Source organism: Oncorhynchus mykiss, chromosome 21 (genome assembly GCF_013265735.2).
Source record: "Oncorhynchus mykiss isolate Arlee chromosome 21, USDA_OmykA_1.1, whole genome shotgun sequence".
NCBI lineage: Eukaryota > Metazoa > Chordata > Actinopteri > Salmoniformes > Salmonidae > Oncorhynchus > Oncorhynchus mykiss.
The window spans coordinates 48,385,383-48,397,686 of record NC_048585.1 but is presented as its reverse complement, the minus strand read 5'-3'; the positions used below and the strand labels follow the sequence as shown (position 1 = coordinate 48,397,686).

At 42.4% G+C, this 12,304-nt stretch overlaps 2 protein-coding genes across 7 annotated transcripts in view; one reads left to right on the top strand and one right to left on the bottom strand.

Moving 5' to 3' along the window:
• The window catches only part of LOC110500610 (protein transport protein Sec24D), a 31,281-nt gene that overhangs the window by 16,448 nt on the left and 2,529 nt on the right, over positions 1-12,304 (bottom strand). Inside the window, exons 1-8 of one of the 4 annotated variants that reach the window (XM_021578063.2) lie at positions 10,144-10,370; positions 8,559-8,760; positions 8,069-8,168; positions 7,548-7,681; positions 5,218-5,535; positions 4,822-4,922; positions 4,245-4,356; positions 3,092-3,219 (exon numbers count right to left, since the gene is read on the bottom strand). In XM_021578063.2, the coding sequence (XP_021433738.2) occupies positions 3,092-3,219; positions 4,245-4,356; positions 4,822-4,922; positions 5,218-5,535; positions 7,548-7,681; positions 8,069-8,168; positions 8,559-8,709 (1,044 nt within the window). In that variant the 5' untranslated portion in view covers positions 8,710-8,760; positions 10,144-10,370. Of the gene's footprint in view, positions 1-3,091; positions 3,220-4,244; positions 4,357-4,821; positions 4,923-5,217; positions 5,536-7,547; positions 7,682-8,068; positions 8,169-8,558; positions 8,761-10,143; positions 10,371-12,304 lie in introns of those variants that run through there. The other 3 variants (XM_036958069.1, XM_036958070.1, XM_036958068.1) reach the window with 3 other exon arrangements.
• The window catches only part of LOC110500609 (synaptopodin-2), a 39,016-nt gene continuing 38,188 nt past the window's right edge, over positions 11,477-12,304 (top strand). Inside the window, exon 1 of one of the 3 annotated variants that reach the window (XM_021578062.2) lies at positions 11,477-11,681. In XM_021578062.2, the coding sequence (XP_021433737.2) occupies positions 11,574-11,681 (108 nt within the window). In that variant the 5' untranslated portion in view covers positions 11,477-11,573. The remainder of the gene's footprint in view (positions 11,682-12,304) is intronic. The other 2 variants (XM_036958067.1, XM_021578061.2) reach the window with 2 other exon arrangements.

Here is a 12,304-nt window from a genome sequence, read left to right as displayed (position 1 = left end):
GATTGCCTGCAATGACAACAAGCTCAGTCCGATGATGCTGTGACACACCGCCCCAGACCATGACGGACTTTTCACCTCCAAATCGATCCCGCTCCAGAGTGCAGGCCTCGGTGTAATGCTCATTCCTTCAACGATAAATGCGAATCCAACCATCACCCCTGGTGAGACAAAACTGCGACTCGTCAGTGAAGAGCACTTTTTGCCAGTCTGGTCTGGTCCAGCGAAGGTGGGTTTGTGCCCATAGGCGACGTTGTTGCCGGTGATGTCTGGTGCGGACAGGCCTACAAGCCCTCAGTCCAGCCTCGCTCAGCCTATTGCGGACAGTCTGAGCACTGATGGGAGGGATTGCGCGTTCCTGGTGTAACTCGGGCAGTTGTTGTTGCCATCCTGTACCTGTCCTGCAGGTGTGATGTTCAGATGTACGGATCCTGTGCAGGTGTTACACGTGGTCTCCCCCTGCAAGGACAATCAGCTGTCCGTCCTGTCTCCCTGTAGCGCTGTCTTAGGCGTCTCACAGTACGGACATTGCAATTTATTACACTTGCCACATCTGCAGTCCTCATGCCTCCTTGCAGAATGCCTAAGGCACATTCACGCGGATAAGCAGGGACCCTTGGTCATATTTCTTTTGGTGTTTTTCAGAGTCAGTTGAAAGGCCTCTTTAGTGTCCTACGTTTTCATAACTGTGACCTTGATTGCCTACCATCTGGAAGCTGTTCGTGTCTTAACGACTGTTCCACAGGTTCATGTTCATTAATTGTTTATGGTTCATTGAAAAAGCATAGGAAACAGTGTTTAAACTCTTTACAATGAAGATTGTAGTTGGTCAGAAGGTCAGAAGGTTCAAATCAACATTTCATATCGTGGTGTAGATGTACTGTAGATCAAATTGTTTTCAAGGAACGTTCTTCCCTACTATGGGTCATATTAGCGGGCTATCCTGGGGTAAAAACACTTAAAAAATCATTACGTACCTTTGACGAAGGGAAAGGACATCAGAAGATCTTCTAGTTTCAGTTACAACACAATAAAAATGATCATTACCGCCTACTTGGAAATGATACGAAACGTTGATTTGAACCTTCTGACCAACTAGTGGGTCAGGCGGCACCCATCTGTCTGATTCATATCGTGTGATTTCTGATGATTGTTCTCGATTATATCGACTGTTTGGTTCTGTTTGGGGCGGCAGGTAGCCTACTGGTTAGAGTGTTGGACTAGTAAACGAAAGGTTGCAAGATCGAATCCCTGAGATGACAAATCTGTCGTTCTGCCCCTGAACAAGGCAGTTAACCCACTGTTCCTAGGCCGTCATTGAAAATAAGATTTTTTTCTTACTGACTTGCCTAGTTAAATAAAGGTAAAAAAACAAACACGTGTGCCAGTCCTCCTGGGTAGTTGGGCTGTAGTGGCTCCCTTGGCCAAAGGTGGAGTCATTTCCCAGGCTTCAGTTTATGCCTCACAAATTGGTTCTGCCACACTATCTATATACAATCATCTTAACAGTTAAATTTAGCTTTACTTTAAATTCAAATATTGCCTTTAAAAACAGAGCTATTGTGGAAATTAAAAACAAAACCTAACAGTGCAACAGTCTAGAAGAGTGAAGTTGTTGCAGTTTTACACAAGTGTGAGTTCTATCAAGATCTTCGCCCGTGTAGACCCACACTCTGCCATAAAGCATTTAGTCTAAACATTGTGGGTGATCTCATCTATACCTTCAAAACAGTTATTATCGTGCAACTCAACACGTGCCGTCACAATACACAAAGCAGATTTGCTCCCCAGAAACGGGTCAATCTCATGCTCCATGTATGTAAATAGCTGCATTACATTTACATTACCTTTGCCTATAACTGAACATTTCTGTCCGAATAAGGCTTTGTTTAATGTAAGGATGAAATATTTTTCCTGCTGAGTGGGAATGTGTAGGAATACAGATGGTAAAGGTGTGCCTATAGCTTCTGGCCCACACACAAACAAACCCATGGAAACATATGGCATAAATTACATGCACAAAGTCCGTACACTCACAAACATTCATTAGTGAAAACAAACTGTGCGCACATGCTATATTCACATGTGCATGGCCAAATAGCCAAATCTCGTTCAACTACTTCAAACTATTTACATTAAGCATCACTGAAATGATATACTATCCAGAATATTGTAGCCTAACAACCAAAACATTGTCTCGGGGATATAAATCTAACCTAAAAACACATTGAATTGTCCCAATAAGAGCAGAAATCAAGGGAGTCTTTCTTGAGGGGAGGCTTTTACTCTAGTACTTGTTTATATACTAGTGTGTGTATGTTTTTCATATGGCCTCCAAGACCATTAAACTCCACATGCAGACAGACGTGAATGCAGCCAAGTAGTTCATCCAAAGGGGATGTGAAGCTGAATTATAGATTTTCTTTAGAATAAATCCAAGTTCGATACAAGGGTTTAAAGTTAAGACTCACTGCTTGTGCAATGAGGTCATTCATTACAAACAAAACAATAATGCTAACATGGCGATAATGTGTTAGCTTTTGTTTGATATGGAATCTATGCAGGGCATTAGCTTCCTACTATGGGAATCATGCTAGTGCTGTCTGGACATTGAGCGCTAACCAGAGAAGGCAATGCACTTGATTGCTTTGCTGAACCCCTTTCATATTCTGGGGTCCACGCAGATCTTGACATTAGCTAATTAGCTCTTTCTACGAGACAGAGCGAAAGCTACAGTAGCATTGCCTAAAAAGGCCCTTTGGCACAGAAGACAAAATGAGGGAAGAATATCTAAGGCAGGATTCCTGAGACCACCCAAGATCCACATGAAGGTTGTCCACAGGACACTTTTAAAAGTTTACAGCACTTGGACGTACAGTATATTTTTAAGGAAATAATACATCTACGTGTCATTGAGTAAAACTAAAAGTGCTAGTGTCTCCCTTCCCTAAAAGGATGTCTACAGTATGTACCTGAGGTTTTGATAGTATCTGGGTTTAAACATCTTGGTTTCAGAATTCATAAGTGGTTTAGTGGTCTGACTTTGTATAACAATGTGGATAATCTCTGCAAACATACACAGGATAAGGCCTACCTCATTCTTTGGCACCGTGGCGAAAGGTTTGATGATGGCACCCAAAGGAACTTGGCACTGCTTGGCCAGGTCAGCCGTGCAGGGGAAAGAGTAGGTGGTGCAACGCATGAACCTTGGACTGGCGTTTCCTAAAGAGGAAAAAAGAAATGGAAACAAAGTTTTTAAAAATAAATACAAATGTAAATGGTTCAATTAAGTTGTACTCATTAGTTTGATTCAAGAAAAGATATAGTTTAAACATGTTAGCATTTTGTGTTTACGCATAAAGCCTTCCACTAGTCCTAATATCATTCAGTTCTTCCTTTTATATATTCATCAGGCTGTAAATAACTTACATTTTCATTTTTTACAAAGAAATGCAATATTCAGTGTTCTAATTCATACATTTAAGTACAGTATCAAACGTTACCACTTAATTCATAACCGTCAGTATTTCCCTTGCAATTTTCAGGTAACGTTGCACTCAAAGAGAACCTTAACATTAATATATTTTAATTTTTTCCAGTGTGGTCAAACAATTTTTCTGAGACGGAAATGTTTTAAGTTTGACAAATCTGAAGTGGCACAACTTAAAACGAGATCAAAGGGTAAAGTAAATACAAAGTTTTAAAAAATGGAATCTCATCTAAAGGTTTATGTTATATTACTGGCTTCTAGAGGTATTCGTTTGAGTTAGAGCAGGGGTCTGTCTACTCAATATGAACCAAATAGAAACAAAGAGGCCGAAACAGGGAGGGACCTACCTAAGAAACTCTAGTTTTCATTGCAAAACGTTTCCCTTGAGAAAACATTTTGCTACGGTGTGCACTAATGAAAAGACCCCAATCATGTCCCTTATGTTGCCATTAGAATATATTTCAGAAGTGTATGTTTGATCTAAGGCTATTATCAGATTTGTTCAAAGCCATCCGTGTCACGTTCTACTAATCCATTCCTTGGGGAACCCCACAACTGCACATTTTTGTTCCATCCCAACACAAACAAACCTGAGTCAACTAGTCAAGTAATCACAAAGCCCTTGATTAGTTGAGTCAGGTGTGCTAGTGATGGACTGGACAAAAAGCTATGTTAAGTTTGTTGGAAATAAGGTTAGTTCTGTTCAATGACACAGCTAAGTTTGTGTTTACAGTACAGTGGTATTCCTGTGCCTTACCTTGGTCCTGTACAGTAAAGTCAGTAGTGACTAGCGGGGGAACCTGACCCCTGAGGTTTGTGGTGTACACCTGTCCTCCTCGTTTGGCTTGGTCGTCCTCAGTGACTTGTGTCTAAACCAGAGAGGTGCATTGTCAGTGAAAGAGTGTATACCGTGCGGAGCCATTTCCTTAAACAGTCAGGCTGTGGGTGAAAGCTTTCAATCGGTCAGTTTTTGCTAGATGTGTGTGGTAACGGAGACGTGTTGGTATCGTACAAATTCACATTCTGCTGTTGCTTTGTTGTTTGCCTGAGAACATTCCAACCACAATCAGTCAAGCATTGTGGTTTTAACTACGAGACACAGGGTTGACTTTGTCAGTCATACATTTCATCCAAATAAGACACATACAATAGGTAATTTGGAGAGGTGGGGGTAACAAAAAGGGGGTGCTCACATGTCTATCCTGGGCCCATACTGGGTGAGCAGTCTTCTAAAGAGATGTCTTTATAGGTAATACTGGCTTGGAGGTAGCTGGGAAACATGTGACATGGCATGCAAAGACGTGAAGTCACACGAGGATTAAATATGAACTCACTGTGCTAGGGATGGAGTCAGGGTCCAGCTTTTTCTGAGGTGGCCCGGACATATGGGCTGCCCCACCTTGGAAGGGTCCCGCCATCTGCCCCCCAAACTGACCTGACACACAGACCATGCCACAGTGTAAGGCTCTGGTGACCTACACCTGGTGCAATCCTAGTGGCAAGCACACACTAAGTGGTACAGTACTCCAAAAGCAATTTGTACACACTACTCACCACCTTCAATAAGATAAGTTTGACTACCACAGTGAGTTACCATATCCTAGATTATTCCTGAAAACCATGTTTTATTCCAGGAATAGGCTTCATCTGGCTCCAGGAAACTGGTCCTACAAATCCATAAAGCTTTGCAGTGATCATCACTGAGCCACAGGTAACTGTGCTTTCTGTACCTTGTGGTTGCTGAGGGTATCCTGGTTGTCCGGCTGCTCCAGGCCCAGGCTGCTGGAAGCCCCCAGAGCCTGGAGGGGGTGGGCCTGGGAAGGGCCTACCCATGCCTCCCATGGGTGGGTGCCCTCCCATAGATGGGTGCCCTCCCATAGATGGGCCAGCTAGGGGCGACTGTGGGGGAGCCATCTGGGGTGAATGGGGGCCTGCAGGTGGGGGGCCCAGGGTTGATTGTCCCATGGTTGGGGGAGGGGCAGTCTGGAATGGCTGCTGGGCTGGGGGAGAGGTGGGGGGTGCCTGAGGGTTCTGCATGGGCCCTGGACCTGCAGGATAGGTAGGGGGAGTGTGAACAACTGTCAACACACTGCATCAATGAAGTCTAACAATAACTTTTTTATTTCACCTTTATTTAACCAGGTAAGCCAGTTGAGAACAAGTTCTCATTAACTGAACTGGCTAAGATAAAGCAAAGCAGTGTGACAAAAACAACAGAGTTAAACAAACAAACCTACAGTCAATAACACAATAGAAAAAATATATGTACAGTGTGTGCAAATGTAGAAGAGTAGGCAGGTAAGGCAGTAAATAAAACAGGCCATAGAAGCGAAACAATTACAATTTAGCATTAATACTGGAGTGATAGATGTGCAGATGATGATGTGCACATAGAGATACTTGGGTGCAAAAGAGCAAGAAGATAAATAACAATATGGGGATGAGGTAGTTGGGTGTGCCATTTACAGTTTGGCTAGTGAGGGAGATACAAGTCTCCAGCTTCAGTGATTTTTGCCATTCGTTCCAGTCATTGGCAGCAGAGAACTGGAAGGAAAGGCGGACAAAGTAAGTGTTAGCTTTGGGGATGACCAGTAAAATATACCCGCTGGAGTGCATGCTACGGGTGGGTGTTGCTAGAGAGCTGAGATTAGGCGGGGCTTTACCTAGAAAAGACTTGGTTTGGCGACGATTATGTAACAAGGACCAGCCAACGAGAGCATACAGGTCGCAGTAATGGGTAGTATATGGGACTTTGGTGACAAAACGGATGGCACTGTGATACTCTACTCACCAAACTGGATGTAGTCTGTTGGAGGCTATTTTGTAAATGACATTGCCAAAGTCAAGGATCGGTAGGATAGTCAGTTTTATGAGGGTATGTTTGGCAGCATGAGTGAAGGAGGCTTTGTTGCGAAATAGGAAGCCGATTCTAGATTTAATTTTGGATTGGAGATGCTTAATGTGAGTCTGGAAGGAGAGTTTACAGTCTAACCAGACACCTAGGTATCTGTAGTTGTCCACATATTCTAAGTCAGAACTGTCCAGAGTAGTGATGCTAGTCGGGCGGGCGGGTGCGGGCAGCAATCGGTTGAAGAGCATGCATTTAGTTTTACTAGCATTTAAAAGCAGTTGGAGGTCACGGAAGGAAAGTTGTTTGGCATTGAAGCTTGTTTGGAAGTTTGTTAACACAGTGTCCAAAGAAGGGCCAGAAGTATACAGAATGGTGTCGTCTGCGTAGAGGTGGATCAGAGAATTCACCGGCAGCAAGAGCAACAGAGAAAAGAGTCGGCCCGAGAATTTAACTTGACACACTGAACTCTATCTGAGAAGTAGTTGGTGAACCAGGCGACTCAGTCATTTGAGAAACCAAGGCTATTGAGTCTGCAAATAAAAATGCGGTGATTGACAGAGTCTAAAGACTTGGCTTTTATCGATAGCGGTTATAATATCGTTTAGAACCTTGAACATGGCTGAGGTGCATCCATGACCAGCTTGGAAACCAGATTGCATAGTGGAGAAGGTACGGTAGGATTCGAAATTGTCGGTGATCTGTTTGTTAACTTGGTTTTCGAAGATTTTAGAAAGGCAGGGCAGGATGGATATAGGTCTATAACAGTTTGGGTCTAGAGTGTTTTCCCCTTTGAAGAGGGGGGTGACTGCAGCAGCTTTCCAATCTTTGGGGATCTCAGACAATACGAAAGAGAGGTTGAACAAGCTAGTAATAGGGGTTGCAACAATTTCGGCTGATAATTTTAGAAAGAGGATCCAGATTGTCTAGCCCAGCTGATTTGTAGCGATCCAGATTTTGCATCTCTCAGAACATCAGCTGTCTGGGCTTGGGCAAGTTGCTAACATAGCTGCATGCTAGTTTACAAAGCCATAAATATCTAGACTACCACTAGTATGAAAAGCTTCTGTTCTACTGTTTGGACAACACAGCCGTTTGCTTTTTTTTTAAACTTGTTTGTAAGTTGCTTTGCATCTTGTTTACTTTCTGAAGTGGATGCCACCCCCCTAACCATTCCCACAATCTTGAGTTCTACAAACAGTGATTAATTACCATATCCGAGGTTCATGGAACCCATCTGATTGGTGAGCTGCTGTGCTGGGGCCTGGGGGGCCATGGTGTGGTAGGTGGAATTAGGGGGTTGTCCATACGGAGAGGCGGCAGCAGCAGCAGGAGGGGCAGGGTACCTGGAGGACAGTAAACAAAGAGCTAAATATTATCTGTTCCAACAGACAAAAAAAATATTCAGTCCATTTACCTATTAGTGGACTTGAAGAAAATGGAAGAAAGAATGCACTAAGAGTATTGGGATGAAGCCATGGTTGGCTTTCAATTCTTGACCCTTTTACCCAAAGTGTGCACTTGCTCCCTCCCACTCATTGGTTGAAAGCAATGACATGGTGTTAACATGGGCTAGAGGGTGTTTCTATCAGAGGTATTACACCATTCCATTTCCATTTAATACAATTCCATTAGGTGGATAGATCAAGTGCATACTTCAGGAAGAAGGGTAGAATTTGACCATTAGAACATTGTGGTAAATGGACTCTGCTCGGTGGAGTAAGCTCTGTTACCTTTGAGGGTGAGCTCCATTCTGCTGAATGTTTGAGCCATACTGGCTGGAGACCTCTGACGGAGGCATGCCGGAGGGGGATGACACAGGCTTCATCAAACCTGGAAGGTAAAGAATCCTCTTATGGTCACACAATATATACACAAAGTATGCACCTGAGCAAAATGTCTCCTCTAAATGCTGTGCCAATAGCATTGCTGTCCAGAAAGCATCCTCTTGCAGTCACACATTACAGACACAGTACAGTATACACGGGCAAACCTTCTAAATAACGAGGCGATAGTATGGCCGAGCAACAGAAAAACATATCCCTAGGCTTAAATGTGGTCATTTCAATTGGAAGCTGCATTGCTTGAATCATGAACAAACAATTGCTCCTGGACTAATAAAGAATTGCACACATCCCAAATGACAAGATCAGACCGGTTGGATGAAAAGCTAAACAAAAGATTTTACAGGAGGAATGAGAGACCAAAGGAACGTGGCTTTACCTGTTGGTGGGGCTGGGAATGACTGAGGTTGTCCCCCATAATGTCCATAGAGGGGCTGGGCAGGCGAACTCCCAAACCCAGCTGGGTAGCCCCCCATCCCAGGCTGGGCCTGGGAGTATGGAGGCGTGGCAACATAACCCTGCTGACTCATCCTAAATGCTGTTAAGGTCTTCTCATTCCAAAATGGCAGAGATCCAAGAACCTGCAAAGACAGAAGCAAGGAATTTTGTTTTCTGAGGATGCAGTTAATTTAAGGCAGGCTAGACTTGAAGGGCCAAGAAAATGTTGCTTGAATTTAAAAGTGAGATTAAAAAAGCTCTAATTCACAGAATTTCACCAACCACAGCATTTAGAAACTACTGACACTGCACATGGGAACATTTTTCAGAGACCGCACACTTGACAGGTTCGTGGTCTTCCGTAGTTTTTTCCCCACACCTATCAGTATTTTCCTACAGTACAAAGTAAATATGTGGTATTCTCCACTAGGCAATGCCAACAAGCAAGATTTGACCTCAAGACAACAAGACCCAAGCGCATTGGACCATTTGACCGTTGGTCCCATCATCATTGTCTTATCTACAAGTGACTATACTTATGTCAGTTTCCTGCAACAATGCTCCTAAAATAAGATGTCTTATTTTCTCAAGATGAATATATGTGATAACATTTGACAATGGTTGGTTCATGATGACATATTGGAGCAGAAATTGTAGGCTATAGATATCTTTAGCTGTTCAAATTATTCACGTGCAGTGTTGGTGAAATCATTCTTGAGCAATAGGCCTTTCAATAAGGCCAACGGTTATAAATAAATACAGACCTAAATACATGTCACCTTCTGCAAAATAGTATGCTATATTGTTCTCCCTTGTAAGCAAATTATTGTTCTCCTTGTAAGCAAATTATTGTTCTCCTTGTAAGCTATTATTTATCTTTTAATCTTACAGTAAAGTTGACATTTTCTCTATTTTAGAACCAACTAAGCTTGACTTGATGAACTTCCACACTATAGCCTACACAGTTGTCAAATCTTGTTCAATTAAGGCCACATAAACAGCTGTCTCACATTGACAACTCCGTTCTCGACTCGTAGACAATCAAATACAAAAGAGATTAAAAATAAATGTAAAAAGTCCATAAATTAAGACAGAAATATCAAGAGACAGTCATAGCAACAAAAAAAATGTAAGACGAGTTCTTCAGCCACTACCCAGAATTGCCACGTCAAAGACCGTTATTTCCGACACAAATCTTAGCATCGCCAACCTAGGAAACGTCAGTCTACCATTTAGTTACAACCAGACTGACGCCGATATTTATCAACTGCAAGAAAATATAGCTGTTGTTTGCAGCACCCGAATCAATATCCATCTTTCCAGCGCACAACATGCGTTTCTGATAGGCGCAGTGTACGTTATTTACAAATAGATACATTGTTGTTCATACACGGAAATGTCTACATGTGAAACTAAGTTTGCGTCACAGAGAAAGCATTCGGTTAAAAACATGCATTTCAATAGACCAATATATGATAAAATACCCTCTTACAAATCCCATTAGGCTTTTTTGTGCAATTATTTACCTGTATTCTGGCGAGTATCTGCCGAGTCCTCTACTCTGAATTCCTGATCGTGAAAGCGGAGTGCCACGTCAAACTCCAACACAGCACCGGTCCCTATGCCATGTTGTCACTAGTTACCCCAGCCACAAAGTAAGAATCGCCGATATCGTAAAAATCCATGAAAACAAATATTTGCTTTTTTAAAATTAAGGTTAGGGTTCGGCATAAGACTAGCAGTGTGGTTAAGGTTAGGGTTAGGTTAATAATCACATTTAATGAAAATACATTTTAGAAATAGGCGGGGTTTATGACTTTGTGGCTGTGTTAACTTAGTGACGACCCCCATGCATCGCGCTGTAGTTCTCAGTGGTGCGTGCGCATGCGCCAATTTGTGGGAAACCCTACAGGTCAGCAGAGACCAATTGTGCCGATTGCGTAGCATTAAACTCTTCAAGGCCCAGTGAATTGTGCAGTTCTGATTTGTCAGTTAGGCCTATAGCTATGGCATAAGGTAGGCTAAATGTAAACTATGAAGGAAGAGATGGGTAGACCCATTGCTTTCATGTTTCATTCACTATGCAGTAGTAGGTAGATATCCACTGTCACATGATCTTAAAAGGTGTATGTAATTGAGACCAAACCAGATCGTACATAGATATTAATTAGTCTCAGCAGGCTAGATCTACAAAATTCCAGATTTTGTTAAGATTATTTATAATGTGAAACCATCGTTTACACAGTCAATCAGCAATTGATTTCAATTGTTTAATCTCTGCATAATTGTTGGCTACATGCGACTGTAGTGTGTTCCTTCACTTTCTAGTATTAGTTTAGGCCTGCGTATGCTCAAGACAAATTCCCTATCAGTGAATTAAGTTTATATTATATTATGTATCGCCAAGGGTTAGTCCATTCTGTTAAATTCTATAGGTTTGGCCAAACGGAAACGAGTACACTCAATATCCTTGGCACCTCACATGCCCATACTCGACTAAATTGACCGCGGGCCACTTACAGAGAACGTCATCAGAGAGGCTACTCAAACGTACAATGCAATTAATCAATAAATGTATAGGGATAAACAATATCAATTAAATAACTTTCAACCAATATTCTACTTAGGCCAACAAACCCATTTGACTAGAAAACCAGGCAGCATAATCGCTACATTGAGATATCAGAGCTCATTATTATTGTATGAAAAATTCAATCCCGACTCAGTTGTGGCCCCATACAAATGCTGCTACAAGACTTTCCCTAGAGCGCACCACTTGATTCGCGCGCGGGCGGGTCCATATGCAATGACGTTTCAGAGCGGGTTGGACTCTGCATAACTTGCAGATGATGGGAATTATACTGCACTGTGCTGCTCTTGGTTTCATAGAGCCCTGTTGGTCCAACTCCGGACAACTTGATGATAGCGGTTTTGGTGGGAGCCTGTTGCGTGTGGCATGGGCACTGGGGATTATATCTGTGTTACGGTGCACGGAGGCGCGCCCTGGGGCTTCAGTCTCCGCGAGGGAGAGGGGGATGCCTACCGACGTTTGCAGGTTTATCAGGTAGAAACATCATTCGTTTGAAGTATGTTGTTTGTTAATTGTTTATGCTTTTGGAGTTGCCGAGTTTTAACAGACTAACGGAGCCTTCATCAACTTTATGCTGTGTCGCACTGCGGGTTTGTTTAGTCTCGCTTTTATTTGTGGAATTGTTGTATTGAATCTTGAAAAAAGTTCATTTACATGTCATATACAGTGTGGCTTTAGGAACGTGGTTATGTCAAACAATGTTTGAAACTCCATTTTCAAAAGAGGATGTCATCTATTTTACAGTACCATTCTGATTTGGCTGGTATGCTAGTGCATCCAGACGAACAGTAGTTTATAATGTTAATAATTGTTACCAGCTGGAATAATGGTGCCTTTCACAATGGCATAACAGTCTTGGTGAGAATTTGTGGCCAACTAGTGATATTCTCCTCATGTTTAGAGGAACAGTGCCGATTTGGAAATTAATTCACTAGCTGCGCTGGAAATGTAGCATATTTGATGGGAAGATGATGAGGCAGGTATATGAATGATTTTGCTCTTTAGGGTTAATGTTCTATATATTCTATGGTTAACCCTTTATTTGGGAAAATGCTATCAGCTTGTTTGTTTGGAACAGGCAGAATTCTCCATTTTCT